The 12,729-nt window shown below is 39.3% G+C and overlaps 2 protein-coding genes across 3 annotated transcripts in view; one reads left to right on the top strand and one right to left on the bottom strand.

Annotated features, from left to right (window-relative positions):
• The window catches only part of itcha (itchy E3 ubiquitin protein ligase a), a 21,290-nt gene extending 17,871 nt beyond the window's left edge, over positions 1–3,419 (bottom strand). The window contains exons 1-2 of the mRNA XM_088339036.1: positions 3,275–3,419; positions 5–61 (exon numbers count right to left, since the gene is read on the bottom strand). Of these exons, the coding sequence (XP_088195162.1) occupies positions 5–29 (25 nt within the window). The 5' untranslated portion in view covers positions 30–61; positions 3,275–3,419. The remainder of the gene's footprint in view (positions 1–4; positions 62–3,274) is intronic.
• Positions 3,386–12,729, top strand: bloc1s1 (biogenesis of lysosomal organelles complex 1 subunit 1). 2 transcript variants are annotated; one of them, XM_088339037.1, is made up of 5 exons: positions 3,386–3,454; positions 3,757–3,955; positions 5,891–5,978; positions 6,253–6,385; positions 12,336–12,729. In XM_088339037.1, the coding sequence occupies exons 2-5, from the start codon at positions 3,889–3,891 to the stop codon at positions 12,444–12,446; spliced, it is 399 nt and encodes a 132-aa protein (XP_088195163.1). In that variant the 5' UTR covers positions 3,386–3,454; positions 3,757–3,888; the 3' UTR covers positions 12,447–12,729. The 2 variants fall into 2 exon arrangements, with proteins under 2 accessions (XP_088195163.1, XP_088195164.1); XM_088339038.1 differs by having other exon boundaries at positions 3,393–3,454; positions 5,906–5,978.

The following is a 12,729-nucleotide window of genomic DNA, read 5'->3' as shown; positions in this document are numbered from 1 at the left end:
ATACCTGTGACTTGTAATTGAGCCTTCATAGCTCATCCATAACACTGCCAGGAATCAGCAACTGTAATAACAGTTAAAAAAATGCAGCAGAATTAATGCAACACACTTAAGACAGATTTGGATAGAGTCTATTTTTTTCTGCCCAACTGTTTACAATTATCCCCCCAATACAAAGCTAAATGTAGTATATAAGCCCACTAAGCTGAACTAGTCCCATCACCATGTGCCTTATGAGGTGATATTTGGCATCACTCTTTGGCAAACAGAAACCGTTTTTTTGGTTTTGAAATTGATTGTATCAACAGTTTGTAAAAACATACATAAACCAGTAAGTATGCTCCTGTATACAGGGTGTTTAAATAAAATGATATCCTTTAAGATGTAAGTATCACGGAAAGTACATGATTACGGCAAATAAAATTAAAAAGTATTCATGTTGAAGATCATATAATGTATTCTTTCAAATCTGAATGAGAAATTCAAAAGCATGTGGATTGTGTGATCGATTTTCACAAATGTCCAAGATGTGCGCCGCCTGAGACATTAGTCAAGTAGGAAATCCAGCTCTTGCCAAACACGCTGAAACATATCTCAGGTAACAGTCTCCAGCAAATTACCATTTTTTTTCTAATCTGTACAGATTATCTGCTCATGAGAAAAGTAAACTAATAAACACACACACATAACACATAAAATATGTGTGTACATACATATAATAATGTGTTTATGTATATACATATAAATAGGGGCAGCACGGCGGCGCAGTGGTTAGCGCTTGTGCGGCACAGTTCTAAGGTCTTGGGAACCTCCTTTGTGGGTTCGAATCCAGCTACCGGCCTAACTGTGCAGAGTTTGTATGTTCTCCCCGTGCTTGCGTGGGTTTCCTCCGGGCACTCCGGTTTCCTCCCACATTCCAAAGACATGCATGTCAGGTTAATTGGCCGGCCCAAATTGTCCCTAGGTGTGAATGAGCGAGTGAGTTGTCTGTCCCTGTGTGCCCTGTGATTGGCTGGCAACCAGTTCAGGGTGTCCCCTGCCCACTGCCCGATGATTTCTGGGATGGGCTCCAGCACCCCCGCGACCCTACTGAGGATAAGCGGTGCAGATAATGGATGGATGGATGTCTATTTATATAGCTCATCTCATCTCATTAGCTGCATCGCTTGCTCATTCACACCTAGGGACAATTTGGACTGGCCAATTAACCTCACATGCATGTTTTTGGAACGTGGGAGGAAACCGGAGTGCCCAGAGGAAACCTGCGCAAGGAGATTCAATCTCGTGACCTTAGAACTGTGACGCACAAGCGCTGACCACTCCGCCGCCGTGCTGTGTATAGATATAAAAATAAATATTATATATATTATAATAAATAATGATTAATTGTCAAAGGATATGAGGTTTTTGAAACACCCTGTATTATAATTATGTGAAAGGAAGGCACTGTCCCAAATTCTGCCAAGAATCAATTATAGAAGGTAAGGATTAAAGGTGCTGTACGGAATTTTGAGCTTTTCTACTGGCTTGTGTCATCATTTCAGCCTCTGTTAAGCTCCTTCTGTTGCTTGTGCAAGTATGTGCTTTTATGAGATGCGCTCGGATAAACTCATCTTTTGGGGGGGTTTGGGTTGGCGTTTAGACTGTATTTGAAACAGTCTTTTCCTTACTTTTACCATTTTCATGCTACACTATTAACAATGTGATGACAAGCATTAAGTCACTCTCCAACTCCTCCCTTTTCCTCCTACCTAATGTGCTGCGCATCCCTAACAGCTTTGCTAAAAGATGAAAGCAAATACTGTAAGAGTGGCGGCAAAAAATACAGTATTAAAACCCTTTGCACTCATTTGGACATAGTTAACACATACTTAATAGAGAATTTATATATCTTTCAACGTTTGAAGGACACCTCAAACGACGCGCTTCACCGTTTAATAATTTAACAGGTGTCAAAACAAAACTAAATACAAGGTTTATTCAATATGAGGCAGCTGTGTCTCTGTGTGGTGTGGAGGCTGCAGTGCCTCCAACCGGGGTAGTGTGAGGAGGGTGCTGAGGACAGCAGAGAAAATCATCGGGACTTCTCTCCCCTCCATTCAGGACATTGGCCAGAAGTGCTGCCTATCCCGAGCCAGGGACATCATTAGGGACCCCTCTTACCCCCATCATGGACTGTTCACTCTGCTAGCCTCTGGGAAGAGGTACTGCAGTGTGCGGTGCAGGACCACCAGGTTCTGCAACAGCTTTGTCCCCCTCGCCATTAGACTGTTAAATGGTCAATCACACACACAGTAAGCCTACACAGCTGCTAATCTGTACATCTGTTTGTTTTGTTTTTTGCACTACTGGCAGTTCTCTTATACCTAGCCACTCCTTTGCACATCTGTTCTCCTCTGCACTATCGTACTCCGGTGTTATTGTTATTGTATTGTTTACCTGACTGCCCATTTTGCACATCTGCTCCTCTTGCACTCTTTGCACTACTCTTGCACTCTTTGCACTACTGTATAATACTATACATAGCTATTATTATTTAGTATATTATTAGTACTTCAATACTCCAACTCAATACACCATTTTATTTATATCTGTACATTCAAGGAAACTGTACGGGTCAGATGTATCGACATTTCGTTCTGTGTACAAGAATGACAATAAAGTAGATCTGAATCTCTCTGATCTCTAAAGCCAGCGTAAAACAAATGTGTAAGCCAGGTTTTGCTTAATAATTTATACACATGTTAAATAAACCTTGGAATGTGGAAATTAAAAGGCAAACAATCACCTCATGACACTTGCCTTCACATCGGGTTACGCAACGATGCGGTTGGTTAAGCTTGGCTATTTCGAGGAGTGAGGGAGTTGTTTCCGCAGCAAAGAAAATCCCACTTAAACATAGAGCCAGCATGCTAATATTCCTGTATGCTTGGTTCATTTTAATTAAAATACACATATAACAGCAGTGTTTGCGTTGTAGTCACATTTTACCCATACATTTTAAGCCTGTTGTCAACTGTCAAATGAACTGGTTGGTTACTGCAAACCACTTTCGTGTTAATATTAAAGCTTTCAAAAATATAACAGCAGGCAATCAAATAGGTGACATATCGATTTTAAATGTAAAAACGTGAAAATGTTGACCCTTGAAACCACCATTTTTGACTCCATGTTGTTTTTATTATAGCGACCACTGAACGCAGCATTTTATGCTAACGTCAACCAACGCGCTTTCCGTCGAGTATTTTAAGGGCCCAAAATGGAGCTACAGCGTTACCTGACACCGGCAGGCGATAAAAGGGAACGATATTTAGTTCCTCCAAACGTCACGTCGAGGTTAAAGTCACGTTAGCGTTGCCGTCTGGTAGCCATCATCACAGACGGGCCAGTGGCTCGCACAGCCAGTTGACGCCATTGAGGCTTTTCCGGGATACACACTTTCACAATAAAATCAGAGGTTAGTTAATCGTGCATTGTATTTGTTGGATATGTCGATAACGATGGAAAATCGGTAAGGTATAAAGGTGTATCCGACATTTTCTCAGTTTTATTTAAAAATGCAGTTTGCAAAGGCGTGAAAGAACGTTCGCATTTTGATCAATTGTTTTCTTTTAAAGCTACATTAGTCTGACGTCATTTCACTAAAATTGAATTTAAACAAAATCACCCAAAATGCTTTTAATGTGTTTAATACCTTAAAAAATATAATTCCAAAAATACATATATTTTTTAACAACGTTATTGTCATTGAATATGAAGGAACGACGCGTGAGGTTGCATGTGACGTCATTGTCGTGGTCCCGTGACCCTACACCAGCTGTTAGCATCCTGCACTCTTAGCTACGTTTGCTATTTGGTTCATGGTTACCAACGCTATAACCCTTCATTTGAATGAAAATGCTTTCTCGTTTATTAAAGGAACACCAGGCGAGGCAAAACGAACGAAAAGAGCAACAAGGTGAGCTGAGTTGTCCAGACCTGTCGTTATTTCGCCTATTGACAACTGTGCTAGCCAACGGTGCTAGCCTAGCTAAAAACAAAACAACGAGTGACAACATTGAGTCCTCCATTATGAAATGTTCCCTGCTATAATCCACAGCTCCACGTTGTAACTTGACCTCTACAAATGTATTTTTCTTTCGGTGTGCCTTGTCTACAGGGCTGGGAGGGTTCATTTAAAATGTAATCAGATACAGTTCCCAAATACTTGTTGAAAAAATCAGTAACGTAATCACAATACCATAATAATACAGTAATGTAACTTGAATACCTTTATTTACGTTTGGATTACACCAATACCAAATATGCTTATACAAGGAATACGTTTTTTTAATATGCACTGTTAGCCTTTTAATGGAAAAAGTCAAGTCAAGTCATTTTTATTTGTATAGCCCTTAATCACAAAGAGTCTCAAAGGGCTGCACAGGTTATTGCACAGACTATTATTTCAGACTATTATTACACCATCCCCTGATCTGGAAACAACATGAGGGCAAGGAAAAACTCAAAAACCTCAACATGAGGAAAACGAGGAAACCCTGAGAAGGGACCGCACATGTGGTATTCCCCTTTCAGGATTACCAGGCAAAGGATGTTGCACTTACAAATAATACAGAGATATTGTCCACGAAAAGAATAGGTTATTCAAAGAGTTTGCCTTGGCTCAAAAATAGCTGAGAAAAACTGTCAAGTCATATTTATTCGTATAGCCCATTATCACAAAAAGTCTCAAAGGGCTGTACAGAGCTCAACAACAACAAAATAAGTAGTAAAATATAACATCAGCTTCATAAAATATTTTTGTCGGAACGGAAATATGTTAAGAAAAATATGGAAAATGAAATATATAACTTGGTTTACATAGAATCCAAATGCCAAATATGATTAGTTCATACCCGGATAAACTAAATTGGAGCTAGATAGGCAGCTAAAACAATTAAAAAAAAATCTTAGCTCGATAGCATGCAAAAAATGTAAAAAGCTAGGTAGATAGCTTGCTAAATAGCTAAAAATGTACGAAGATAGCTAGCTAAAAAACTAAAAAAGTAGCCAGGTAGCTAACTAAAAAAACCTGCACATTTTTGCTCATTCGCTTTATGAAACACAATTACTGGATTGAAGTTTTTCGTAGCACTAGGAGGCATTAAATATTACACACGGTCCCTTTAAAGACTAACACTGCTCTAAATTCTACAGTTTAAGCGCTCACCTCCACGACATTAAGGTTGAATTGTCCAAGATTCTCCCTGGACAGTATATAAGTATGTAAGCTAATATATACTCAGATTTATGTTACAAAATCTAATTATTTTGAGGATGTATTAAGTGAGTGTGAATATTCTTAGTGTAGAACAGCCTTGAGAGTGTTGAAGGCTCCTAAACAAAAAAAATAATAATGCAAAAATAAAAAAAATGAATTAAATGTCCTCGTAATGTAGTAACCCGGCAACAAGTAGGACACTTTATTTATAATTGCAAACAGGCATGACAAGGATCTTCGTTTTGCATGCATCATTCATGTCAAATATTCTTAACAGGACTGGAAGTCACTCATGAATTGATTACGCCTTTTTATTCATTGATCTTTTTCTCAAGATACTGGTGTTGCAAGATGTACATCAACTAATTTTCCTTTGCTTTTCAGCTGCTCACTGTGCCATGTTTACACTCTTAAAAGCATGAGACAATGTCCAAATTTAAACGGCAAAACCACAGACAAGAAAACAATGCAGAAGAAAGAAACTTGCAAAATATCATTTGTTTTAAGATTGTTTTTTAATCAATGGCCAAAGAGAATGACATTTATCCAAGTAAAATATGTTTTTATGTAAGGTTAGAATAAACACTGCTCTACATTGCTGTATTTTATCATGTTTTCATTGTATTTATTTAGTTTTTGCTTCTGTAGAACGACGTAGGAGAGAAGCCATTACCGCTGCCACCTGCCTTACGGAAGCACTGGTAGACCATCTCAATGTTGGGTAGGTTCATCCTAATGTACCCCAGCTTTGGCATTTAAATAAGGCACTTGAATGAGGTACCTTGCCATAAATAAGTAATGTAAACATTAAATGATTCATACCAAGGAAAGAACATTGACGCTTCTGTGAAACATTGAGGACGATTAGTTGATAATACATGCTATTTTTAATCCATTCTGGTTATTTTTTGTTGCCGTCTGACAATATATCACTCTACAGTAAAGTCGGCGGATTTTTTGTGTCTTTTCGAAACCAAAATGCTTCTTTTTACCAGTGTTGCCCAGGCGTACGTCAACCAGCGTAAACTCGACCACGAGGTAAAAACTCTCCAAGTGCAGGCCAGCCAGTTTTCCAAGCAGACTGCACAGTGGATCAGCATGGTGGAGGGCTTCAATCAGGCTCTTAAGGTAACCTGAAAAGTGTACAAATGGTTTTGAAAATAATAATGCAGTGTCATACAGTAATCTAGTTCATGTTCAATCAAAATTACGGTTGATGTCAATAAATGAGCACTGGCTACTCTGCTGATTACAAGTAGGATCAGGCCGGAGCGATAAAATGTTATTCAATGATTACCCTCATATAGATTTTGCCATCATAGATACAGTAGATAGATAGATAGATAGATAGATAGATAGATACTTTATTCATCCCCTCAGGGAAATTCACACTTCCAGCAGCATCCCTGCGCTGGAGATCAAAACAATAATCAAGCAAAAAGAATACAATACACAAATACCCAATGTGAGGTGTTAATACCCAATGTAGCGTGTTATACAGAGTATCTAGATAGTGCTACACAGAATACACACTGCAATAAAAATACGGTAATATACAATGTGGGGGGTGTGGTTTAATGTGGACTTTTACTTCGCCGGGTGGAGTTAAAGAGCCTCATGGCATGAGGAAGAAAAGATCTCAGTCTGTCCGTGGTACAAGACTGTGATAGCAGTCTGTTGCTGAAGCTGCTCTTCTGTCTGGAAATAATGCTGTGTAGTGGATGTGATGAATTGTCCATGATTGACCGCAGCTTTTCCAGTGCCCGTCTCTCAGCTACTGTTGTCAGGCTGTCCATCTCTGTGCCCACATCAAAGCTCGCTTTCCTCGCCAGTTTATTGAGACGAGAGGCATCCTTCTTCTTGACGCTGCCTCCCCAACACGCTGCCGCATAGAAGAGGGCGCTTGCCACAACAGTCTCATAGAATATTTTAAGGAGCTTTTTGCAGATGTTAAAGGAGGCCGACCTTCTGAGGAAGTAAAGACGGTTTTGACGTTTCCTACATAGAGCTTCTGTGTTGGCAGTCCAGTCCAGTTTATTGTCCAGCTGCACACCCAGGTATTTGTAGGTCTGGACAAATTCTACACATTCTCCTTTGATGGTTACAAGAACCGGGTGAGTTCTAGTTCTCCTGAAGTCCACCACCATCTCTCTGGTCTTGGTGGTGTTCAGGTGCAGGTGGTTTGCATCGCTCCATTGGACAAAGTCCTGAATCAATTTCCTGTACTCCTCCTCCTGCCTACTTCTAATACATCCCACGATAGCAGTGTCATCAGCAAACTTCTGCACGTGGCAGGACTCAGAGTTGTACTGAAAGTCCGACGTATACAGGGTGAATAGGAAAAGTAATAACGACGTTAGATAGAAAGTCGATGATCTACACTGTAATTACACCATCTGAACATCAGAGAAAATGAGGGCGCTAAAGCAATGAAAACGCAAGTTACAGACTAACATTCAGGAGATGGAAATGGTGACGAGGACCAGCCAATTATTTCTTAGAAATAGCAGAAGAGCGTCTCACAGAGTGAAAACGAAAAGGAACACGGTCAAAATGACCAATAAAAAGAAAAAGGACACTCAGCTGACCCCTTAAAAGCATACTGAGAGTGGTAGACAGGAGAAGCCCCTCATCTTCAGTTCGGAGGTATTTTGGTTACTCAAGAGTTTCATAAAAAAAAAAAAAAACAGCGGCGACTTGCACTGCAAACTATGTCGACAACATGTGACAACCAAGACTGGCAACACGACAACCTTATTCCACCATTTAAAACAGTATTTACCCGCTAGAATACGCTGAAGGAAAAACAATGCATCGCTGCAGGCAGGTGGGAACATCGTGACCTGTCACAGAGCAGCATTAAAGCCTGATATTGTAGACAGTCTGATTTTTCTGGTCCGTAACCTTTAAAGTAGTGGCTGGTTTGTTTGTTTATTTGTAACATACCTGAAACTGAACTTTTTTTAAAAAAATTTGTTATCGTTGTCAAGACAACTTAAGACTATAGCCTATGCACAAAATGGCTTCAACATGGAGCTAAGTGTAAATTAAAATTAGGTTTTGGTTTATATGGTTATGTAATTTTGGGGGATTTTAGGTTTACTTAAGATTATGTGCCATGTTTTTTTTTGTTTTGATTACCGTAAATTCCGGACTATAAGCCGCTACTTTTTTTCCCAAACGTTCAACCCTGCGGCTTATTCAGTGATGCGGCCAATTTATGTCATTTTTCTAACAGCCGCCAGCGGCGCTCGAGTACAAAAGGTAAGATTTAGACCGGTGAAATATATGTGCCGAGGAAGACTACAACTTCTTAGCTTGTGCACAAATTAAATTAGCGTAGAAATATCCTCACCATGCAAATTGCAAAAAGAATGGCGCACATGACGCAGCTTTCAAGCTAAATGCAATCGAGCAGTGCGATAAAGAAGGAATCAGAGCTACTGCACGTAAACTTTACTTAGCGTGCATATTTACTTACCTTTGGAAATATACTTTTTTTTTCCTTGGATTATTTTCAACGGGACCCGGACTCTGCAGGTCTGCATCAAACCTTAAGTACCGGTATCATTTTCCGTTCATTTTGCCGGCTGTGGTTTTTGGACAGTGTACTTTATATTCAGTTGCAATTGTGGGACTCAAAGTCGGGTTTAAGTTAAATTTGTGATTGTGTTACATGTTTTAATGTGGGCGCATGCGGCTTATATACAGGTGCGCCTTGTGTATGCACAAAAGCGTTTATCCTCTTAAAATGTGGTGGGTGCGGCTTATAATCAGGTGCGCTCTATAGTCCGGAATTTACGGTACCCCATTTTGTTAACTTTTAATTTTGAAAAATATTCTTCATATTTTTGAAATGCAGTGTAGAAGTTTTTCACCATGTGTCTTTGCTCCGTCAAGGATTGGTTAAAGCAGCATGCGGTATTGTAACCTTTCACTCTGGGGCAAAAATTAGAATAAAAATGTGAATGAAAAAAAAGATGTGATATGTCGTCATATCGCCCAGGCCTAAGTACATTATTTTTATGTATTGGAGCCTGAATGGACAATGTAGCAAGGAGGAACCCAAGTTGAAACGTCAAACTTAAGGTGTTTAACAAATAGTGACCAAATTAGACAGTTACAGGGCCCAATAGAGCTTTCACAGCTCATCATCAAACCGGAAGCCGCCATCATGGAGATACTGCGTACTGCCTGTCGATCATGAATATGGATTCAAGTGAGAACATAAGGACAGTGGTGAACCATTGGCATATTTTTGATTGAACAGATAAGTTCCACTGCAAAATGTACAGAATATTGTAAAAGATTACTATAGAGCGCACCTGATTATAAGCCGCACCCACCACATTTTAAGAGGAAAAACGATTTTGTCCATACACAAGCCGCACCTGTATATAAGCCGCATGCGCCCACATTTAAACATGTAACACAAACACAAAATTAACCCAAACCCGACTTCAAGTCCCGCGATTGAAACTAAATGTTTTTTTTTGGTTTGAACAAATTTATTGACACTAAAAACAGAAAACAATCATGACAATCTCAACAGCAATTAAGCACATTCACAATATTATATTCCAATATTACGTTTTTAACAGCAAACACAAAGTGAGGTTTGAACAAACCTTCTCGAAAATCAAACATATTCACAATTTCATTATATAACATCTTTGTTAGTGTCAATAGATCCTTCATTAAAGTCCACAGTCCAAAAGTCACGGCAAAATGAGTAGAAAATGATACCGGTACTTAAGGTTTGATGCAGATCTGCAGAGTCCGGGTCCCGTTGAAAGTAATCCAAGGAAAAAAGTGTATATTTCCAAAGGTAAGGGTGGGAAAAATATATCAGATCAACACATTTACTGACGCAACTCCTTTTTCTTTAACCAACTTTTTACCCCCTCTTCTTTCCTTGTCTGTCCCTCACCTTTAGCGGTCCCCACTTAAACACGGCACCCGCGTTTGTTCCGCCCCTCATTTTTCGTTCGCACGTGCAAAACATATCAGAATAAGTGTCTAAAATAAATACAAATAAATACAGGTACATTACAAAAATATACAGTTGCAAATACATATTATACATGGGTTACACATATTTACAAAGAAAGACGGTACACTGAGAGAGTTTTCAAAGCTTTAATAATAATAATATAGCTTTGACAGGGCAGTTAATGGTAACAACACTCGAGCGCCGCTGGCGGCCGTTAGAAAAATTACATAAATTGGCCGCATCACTGAATAAACCGCAGGGTTGAAAGTTGGGGAAAAAAGTAGCGGCTTACGGTCCGGAATTTACAGTAAATATGAATAAAATTCAGACTCACAACACGTGGTAAGCTTTCTCTCCTGGCTTTGATCTCTTTGATCTCCGGCAAAACGAACATAAAATGCGACAGAAACAAAATGAAAATAAATCCAAACAGCTTGCCGACATCATTTTTGCCGTTCCATATATTCCGTTACTCCCCAAGCCTGCACAAAATTGAGTAATTTTATTCATATTTAGTTTCTTTTGTCTTTTATTAGCATATTTGGTATTGGAGTAATCCAAAAGTAATTGGAAGTAATCCAGTTAAAGTAACCCTACCCAACCTTGAGGTCCGTACAGCACATCATTTAGCAGCACACACTGTTTTTTGAAAAACGCACCATTCCAACTGTGTAATGAATACAATGAAACAATTTTGAAACATTGTATTATAATTTAAGCTAGGATAGAAATTGTAGACACACTTGTCTTTGAGGTTGGAAGAAATGTATATCATTGAATTCGACATCATTTTAAACCTCAAGTCTCAAGTGTTGTACGGGCAAAACGTCACCGCATTAGTTGATTCTTAATGCCTATTATGTGCGGGCACAGCAAGAAGCCAGGGTATTTGACGGTGCCAAGATATTTAATTCAAAGGTTTTTTTTCGTGAAGCCATGAAGAGGAGACCAATTCATACAAAATCACTGCTAATAGGACATACTTTTTTCGAAGAAACTGAATTTTTTCTGATGCTCTTCGCTATTTACCATTTGCATTTACATATTTGGTGGACTTTGCCATGATTTTGCATTCTTTAAACAATGGTATTAGATCAAAACAACACAATTTCCCGTAAACATGTTGACTTGTTCCCTTCCTTGTTGCTTTCATGGCCTCGCAACCTGGTTATTGCAGAGAGCATGGCTTTAGTAACTCTTTGAGATTCATTTGCTCTAGTATAATTATATCACCTTTGACTTGCAACTTAGAAAATATGCTGCTTATTGGAAAATACAGTGGAACTTCGGTTTTCGGATGCTTCTCAGTTCGAACAAATGGGTGTCCGACCAAAAATTTCGAGAAATTCTTGCTTTGCTGTTCGGTCAAAAAATCAGAGTTGGAACGCCAGTAATGTGTTAGTGCGTACGCTGGGGTGCGATGCTGAGTGGCGTACGGGTGTTTTAGCCCCTTATGATGCCTCCGAAGAAAGTCAGTGCAAGCAGCAAAGTTGCTACAGGTGAAAAAAGAAAAGTAGTGCGTACAACTATTGCATTTAAGAAAGAAATAATAGCCAAACAGGTGGTGTGCGAGCGCCTTCTGCTGACCACCACAAAGGTAAGAAATCCTATTCATAAGATTACGATAACGCGAACGTACGATTAGCCTGGGTTAGCCCTAAGTTTAGGTTAAACATTCAGGGTGTTGGAACGGAGCCCAACATTGAGGGTGTTGGAACAGAGCCCCCTTTCCAATGAACCCGGGTGCTAAATGACTTGTAAACAACCTGATTTTTTTAATTTTACACGTTCATGTTAGCGTAATCTTTCGTACGGAAGATTACGATAACGCGAACGTACGATTAGCCTGGGTTAGCTTAATGTTAACATTAAACATTCAAGGTAAACATTCAGGGTGTTGAAACGGGTTAAAACGATTTACATTATTTTTAATGGGAAAAAGGATTTCGGTGATCGAACAAATCGGTTTTCGAACAGGGTTCTGGAACGAAATATGGTCGAGAACCGAGGTTCCACTGTACAGACAAACATAGATGGTAGTGTAGCCACAGTTGGAGTAAATGAATCGTTTTTTTTTTAAAACAGGAAATTGGGGATGTGGAAAACTGGGCCCGCAGCATCGAGATGGACATGAGGACCATCGCTACCGCGCTGGAGTACGTGCACAAGGGTCAGCTTCAATCGGCACCCTCGTAGATGCTACAGCAGCACAACTGAACCTGCAAAGATGACTGTTGTTCTCTAACATAAAATGCAGAGCCTGGGAGCTTGTTTCATCACACTTATCAGTACAAAATCTGTCAGCTTGTAAAACTCTCAGCTTATTTATAAAGTTGATGTAAGCACTACTGAGAACCTATATTATGTTTCTGTGTTTGTCTGATTTTGTAAAACAGCTTCATGTCTGGAATCATGCTTATCAGTATTAATGTATATTATGTGAATGCTTCATTTTTAAATAAATGAAAGAAATACAGTA

This window comes from Urocampus carinirostris, chromosome 6 (assembly GCF_059441175.1).
Source record: "Urocampus carinirostris isolate Australia breed hairy pipefish chromosome 6, RoL_Ucar_1.0, whole genome shotgun sequence".
In the NCBI taxonomy this organism is placed as follows: Eukaryota; Metazoa; Chordata; class Actinopteri; order Syngnathiformes; family Syngnathidae; genus Urocampus; species Urocampus carinirostris.
This window is presented reverse-complemented; position numbering and strand designations above follow the sequence as displayed.